Here is a 6223-nt window from a genome sequence, read left to right as displayed (position 1 = left end):
GTTTCGCATCTTTGGATGGAAAATTATTTTCCTGCTTTATAATTATGAATATCATTCTTGATTTAAATTTATATTTTTTTAATTAAATTATGCTATCAGATAATTAATTTAAAATATTTTTTGAATAAAATATTAATTTGACAATTTTTATTTAAATGTGCGATCCCAATCGATAACAATTAATAGTATTAATTTTTCAATATTAAATTTGTGCTCTTCAAAATTTTGAACCTTTTTATTTTTAACAAAAAAAAAAAGAAGAAGAAAACCTTTTCTTTTCCAACCACTTAAGAAAAATACAAAAATAAACCCACATGAAGAAAGAAATATAAAAATAAAAAATAAGATGATTTTTTTTTTTTTAACAAACGACATCATATAGTCTAAGAGGGTGAAAAAGTTGGCTAATATGGTTCAAATAGGCTCAGATGAGAATCAACTTAAAACCTCCTATTTACAAAGTGAAAGAGAAATATCATTATACTGTAATCTTAGGTGGTAAAAAATAGAATTTACAGAGAAAGAAAGAAAATGGGGAGACTTACAATTAAAAAAATTTAGGCTAGGTGTCATTATCCCAAGGAAAGTGTCGGTGTGCTGTGCTGTAAGAAGGAAGACTTACAATTACAAAATGCAGTTCTGAGTAACATGTGATCTGATACACTTCCTGTGCTGGACATTTTGCCTTTAAAGTTTTTCATTTTTGATTCAAAACTACAATCTCTCACTCTCCTTTTCCCCAACTGTTTATTACCCAAGTGCCTTGCTTGGTTTCCTAGTGCTCCAATCCATCACCACCTACTGGGGCTTCATCTCTCTCTCTCTCTCTCTCTCAGCAGAGTTAGTGAGAGGGTGTATTTTGAGGTGATCGAGTAGGATCTGTGACTGAGTGAAGGAGAGTTCTTATTTTTTGTAGAGAGAGAAAGAGATGGGTGTGGATTTGAGGCAGGTAGTGGCAGGAGTGCTGACACTGACAATGTTTGTGATGCTTGGGAACATGATTAAGAGAGACCATTTTGATTCTGTTGAAGTAAGTCCACAAAACCCATCATTAATCTCTCTCCAAAATGCTAAAGATCATCACTTTACTGCTTTTTGTTTGATTTTTTATTTCAGAATAATCAAATTTTATGTCACCGTGCAATAGCATTTTCTCTGCTTCTGGGTTTACTGTTTCATTTGATTTGTCATCTTTGATGGGTTTTCATTGATTTGTTGTAAGCGAAGTTTAATCACAGCAAGTTTCAATCTTTGTGTTTTGGGTCACAGTAGATTTGTTGATGTAGATTTACCCCATTTTGTTAGAAATTGAGAGGCAAAATGGATTCAAAACTTAAAATATTCAAAACATTTCTATTGCTTGAAGAATTTGAATTGTTATCCAAAAGATTTGTCTGTATCCCCCTGGGTCATTTGGCACACTTCACTTTTCGGCGTTTTCGCGCTAGAAGAGTTGCATAGAGTTCATGTCTCATGTGGATTTTTTTTTATGAAGTTTACATTGTTTAATTTCAGCAGATAGATTTGAGCATCGATTTCAGGGATATTGTGTGATTTTCTTATCTTTTGATTTATACAGGAGAAATTTCCTGGAGGAGGAGGAAGAGATACCTTAGAAACTTCCGAGTATTCAAAGGAGGGCCTCGGTAGCTTCGCTAAGAAGAATGGCGGACCTTGGAAAGATGATGGCGAGGAGCTAAGACAGTGTTGGTCTAAGCCATCTGGTAAGTTTTCATTGCATTTTGAAATCATTGGTAATTTCATATGCTGTTTATTGCAATGATCCGTTGCCTAATTACTTTTCGTAATTTCTTATCTTGTTACCTGGCTTGCAGATGATGTAGAGCAGACGGAGGGGTATGTCCTGTTCTCATTAACAAATGGCCCCGAATACCATGTTTCACAGGTATTTAATGAACCGTTGATCTCGTTGATAAAGTTACTAATTTGGAATGTTTAAAATCCTGGGTCTTTTTGTAAAGATTTTCTGTTGTACATTCCTACATTAGCCATTTCATTTGTAAACCAATTCGCTATTCACTCAGTAATCTGTTCCTTGACATTCTTCAGGTCGCGGATGCTGTTGTCGTGGCAAGGTATCTAGGGGCAACACTTGTACTTCCTGATATTAGAGGGACCAAACCAGGGGATGAGAGGTCAGTCGCTAATGCTCTATTAAAACCCTGTTTTCCTTTGATTATTTATAGTTTAAGAACAAGTAATACTTCTTCCCGTGTTGCTGCTGTCATTGTGCTTGTGTTGGGTTTTGGCAGTAAAAATATACCGTTTTACTCTATCTGAAATTTGCTGATATCTTCTCTACTAATACCATAAAAGAATTCTTTGGTTCGATTTAGATAAAAGATTTTGGCAAGCAACTAATTTAACTGAAATTCCAGGAACTTTGATGAGATATATGATGTCGAGAAGTTTATAAGTAGCCTGGATGGTGTGGTCAAAGTAGTAAAAAAACGACCTGGTAAATTATCCACAAGGAATCTTGCCGCTGTTAAGGTTCCCAATCGGGTTACAGAAGATTACATTGTTGAACACGTGGAACCAATTTATAGATCAAAGGGCAACATAAGGTTGGCTACTTACTTTCCTTCAGTTAATATGAAGAAGACAGAAGCAAAGAGTTCTAGCGATTCAGTTGCATGTTTGGGAATGTTTGGAACATTAGAGTTGCAACAAGAGATCAGTGAAGTGGTCGAATCAATGGTTGAGCGTCTGAAAACTTTGAGCCGCAAGTCAGATGGCCAATTTGTAGCAGTGGACTTGAGGGTTGACATATTGGAGAAGAACGGTTGCCAAGGAGGAGATGAAAGCGGAACAAAAAGTTGCTATAATGCACAAGAGATTGCTTTATTTTTGAGGAAACTTGGATTCGCAAAGGATACCACAATCTATTTGACCGAATCAAAATGGGACAGCAGTCTTGATGCTCTGAAAGACATCTTTCCGAAAACGTATATCAAGGTGCACACTTCCTTCTGTTATGCCTTGAATTTTTTACTATGTTTCAGTTTCTTTCCGAAACCCATATCATTGCAATGCTATTTCAGATGTAGATTTTGTACTTAGTGAGTCTGGAATTCTTTGCAGGATGGCATTATCCCAGCGGACAAGAAGTCAAAGTACCTGGATTCTGAGGGGTCTGAGTTCGAGAAGATCATTGACTTCTACGTGTGCGCGCAAAGTGATGTATTTGTACCAGCCATTTCAGGTTTGTTCTATGCAAATGTGGCAGGTAAGAGAATCACGTCCAGTAAAACTCAAATACTTGTCCCAGCTGACATCCCCGGTGCCTCTGCATCTCCCTCCAAATTCATCACACATTATGTCTCGAAGAAGAACCATTTGGCTTATGCGTGCTACTGCTAATGTCTCTCCGTGAGAGGAAACCCGGGAAAAGGAAAGGCGTGGCAGATGTATCGAAGCCTTCAAAGACGGTGTTAGCTTTCGCTGCTTACCTCAATCGAGGTTTAATTGGTTACGCAGATTGGACAGGCTAGTTTGTATAATGTATACTTAATCTGGGTTACAAGGACCTTAAACAGAAATTGTCTGTTAAAAATGTTCTTTTGAAGACAGTGTTTGATAGGGCAGGAAATTCTGAACCTTTAAATGGTTCTTATCATTTGTTGTTTGATTATATGTACCATAACATTTTTCCGTATATTCATTCTAATATTGTTTGTCATATTTTCCAAATCTGGTTGAACAGGAGCATTATTTGTTGCTGCACATGGCTTTTTACTAACGGGATGCCATTATGTCTCTCGTCACGTGTCTGTAAAAACATAATATGGACATTTATGCAATGCAAATATGTGACTGGTAAAACGATTAATTAGGGAATGATTTTTACATACAGTGGCGGATTCAGAAAAAATTATATGAAGTTGCATATAATATATATATTTTTTTTTTAAATAATAAGGTCGACTCTTCTTTGAGGCATTTTATCAAATAGTTAAAGGGCATGTATGAAGGTCTATTCTAACCTTTAAAAGGGGTAACATACAAATTATCCATAAAGATTCATCGAAGGGTTAGTTGATCCCCCTTGCCCCTTAGTGCCCTCGTCTATGTCTACACTGCTCTTTTTGTCCTATGCACTTCTATTACTTCTGATGGTTGATGCGCTTTTGATTTTTTGTTCAATCCAAAGGCCGTAACCAAAGAAAAATTTGTGTTTATCTACCTGTATCATATGTTATCATAAGTTAATTGTGTTTATCTACCTGTATCATATGTTATCTTGTTCTATCTACCTTATACCATGAATTAATAGTGCACACACACATTCGTTCTTGATATTCTAATTCAAATTAAAAGTATTTATCTACCTATACCATAGGTTTTTGTTCATTGCTTATATTACAAGTTTTTGTTCATAGTCTACCTATATCACAGGTTTTTGTTCATAGGTTTTTTCATATGTTTTATATATATCATTCATTTCAACTTAAGTCGTGGGTTTATAGTCATACACATGAACTTACTTTTAAATTTTTTTCCTTAAATTGTGGCTAGACTGAGGAATTCGAAGAATCAAATTTTGAAATTCAAATTTGAGTAAATAATGCATAAATTAGGAAATTTAAATATATATTTATTTTTACTATAAAGGGCAAAACGGGAATAAGATGAGATCAATTAGACCTAAACTAGGAAGAATATCTAACTGGACTCAATCCAAAAGTAGCTGATTTTTTGGACCTGAATCTAAATGCCCCAAAAAAAAATGGGAGGGGTAAGGATTAGTCGTCTCTCTAATCTTCTTCTCTTCTGATTTAACAGTTAAGTGTAATAAAATAAGTAAATCAAAGGGACAAGAGAGCCGTCTTAGCTCAGCTGGTAGAGCGCGTGGCTTTTAACCACGTGGTCGTGGGTTCGATTCCCACAGACGGCGGAATGATTTGATTTTTCGGTCGAATGTGTTTACTTTATTTTTTTGTAAAATGTGTTGTTTTCTGTATTGTATGGAGTTGGATCGGAGCCTAGACTTGTCCGAGAGCCTTCGGGGCAAGTCGAACTTGACCTGGCTGGTGGGATTTTTGGGTCCAGCTTTATAATTATTCTTGTTGTAAAACTGTGTGACTGTTCGTATAATTTGACTAAACATGAAAGAATGGAAATTAAAATTGCAAGGCTAAAATTTTAAGCTTAAAAATAGTATAAGTTTGGTTTTTACTATTTTGGTATGCAAAGTGTTTTTTTCATACATTTAAAGAGGTGTTGGATCAGAACCCCCATATATAGTTTAAATCGGAGTTTAATTATTTTGAGATTTTCTTAAAATATGCATAAGCTAAACTACAATACCGTGTACATAAAATATGAAATCTTTCTTCTGATTCAGAGGAAAGAAGAACACACATTTTGCATCACACCTTCGCTGCCGGGGCTTATAGGATCGGAGGAATGTGTCAGGTTCTTGCTGATCAAAGGATTCCCTGTTAAAGGGAGCGCCGAGAAGGAGTGATTCGCGACGGGTGGGAATAGTCACCAGGAATGCAAAAGATGAATTCATGACTTGTTGCACAAGAAATTATACAATCCTCGATCCTGCAATGGAATTCCTTGCTGCAAAGTGGGGGTTGTACTTTGCTTAATTTGGAGCTCGGGGGACATTGTTTTCGAGCTGGATTGCAAGGAGTTCTCTACGAAGCCCTTTTCGAGCTCATTTCGCGTTATCAGTAGTTGTCAATGGCAGGGCAGCAACGCCGGGATAATTGGGCTTCCCGCTCGTTGTACCATTTGGGGAGGATGCATACATCTCTGTACTATGTGCAATAAATTTAAAGAGACTCACAGCAATAGAGAAATACAAAATCATTCGGTCAATTTTGGTGTTTACATCTCCAACGTTATTTCACATATTCGAAAACATTGACTTTACTTCTAGCTAACTTAGTAACTCCACATCGAACACACTTTGTTATCCGTCTTCTGGAATCTTTTCTTCACCAGGCAACGGACCTCCTCCGCTCGTCAATAGTCAGCGCACGTCAGCAGCGCAACCTTGTCTCCAGCACTACTTTTACTCGAGTGTGTATTGTTGATGCCTTGCCCTCTAAGTTTCTGCCAAACTGCAAAACACAATAACTGCAGTATATATCAAGAGGCCTTGAATATGCAGCATAAAGAGGAAAATCCGGCATTAATGTTGTTCAGCCACCAACGCAGTTTTCTTCGCATGGAGGATAAACCTCCT

The 6223-nt window shown here is 36.5% G+C and overlaps 1 protein-coding gene and 1 non-coding gene across 2 annotated transcripts; both read left to right on the top strand.

The window, feature by feature from the left end:
• The first annotated feature begins 803 nt into the window (after positions 1–803).
• LOC103926822 (protein MANNAN SYNTHESIS-RELATED 1) lies at positions 804–3705 on the top strand. The gene is made up of 6 exons (XM_048572555.1): positions 804–1030; positions 1580–1724; positions 1836–1906; positions 2071–2156; positions 2400–2979; positions 3106–3705. Exons 1-6 carry the CDS (start codon positions 929–931, stop codon positions 3382–3384), a joined length of 1263 nt encoding a protein of 420 aa, XP_048428512.1. The 5' UTR covers positions 804–928; the 3' UTR covers positions 3385–3705.
• A 1140-nt stretch (positions 3706–4845) lies between these two features.
• On the top strand, positions 4846–4918 carry TRNAK-UUU. The gene has a single exon. It is a non-coding gene; the product is annotated as a tRNA-Lys (tRNA).
• Positions 4919–6223: the final 1305 nt, after the last annotated feature.

Source organism: the organism of the source record quoted next, unplaced genomic scaffold, assembly GCF_019419815.1.
Source record: "Pyrus x bretschneideri cultivar Hongxiangsu unplaced genomic scaffold, Pyrus_bretschneideri_v1 Contig61, whole genome shotgun sequence".
NCBI classification, from domain to species: Eukaryota; Viridiplantae; Streptophyta; class Magnoliopsida; order Rosales; family Rosaceae; genus Pyrus; species Pyrus x bretschneideri.
This window is presented reverse-complemented; position numbering and strand designations above follow the sequence as displayed.

Excerpts from the sequence above, each read along its gene's own strand:
- LOC103926822 (XM_048572555.1), top strand. The coding sequence starts at position 929 with ATGGGTGTGGATTTGAGGCAGGTAGTGGCAGGAGTGCTGACACTGACA. Across the intron at positions 1,725-1,835 it reads GTGTTGGTCTAAGCCATCTG|ATGATGTAGAGCAGACGGAG; the intron begins GTAAGTTTTCAT and ends CCTGGCTTGCAG. Across the intron at positions 1,907-2,070 it reads CCGAATACCATGTTTCACAG|GTCGCGGATGCTGTTGTCGT; the intron begins GTATTTAATGAA and ends GACATTCTTCAG.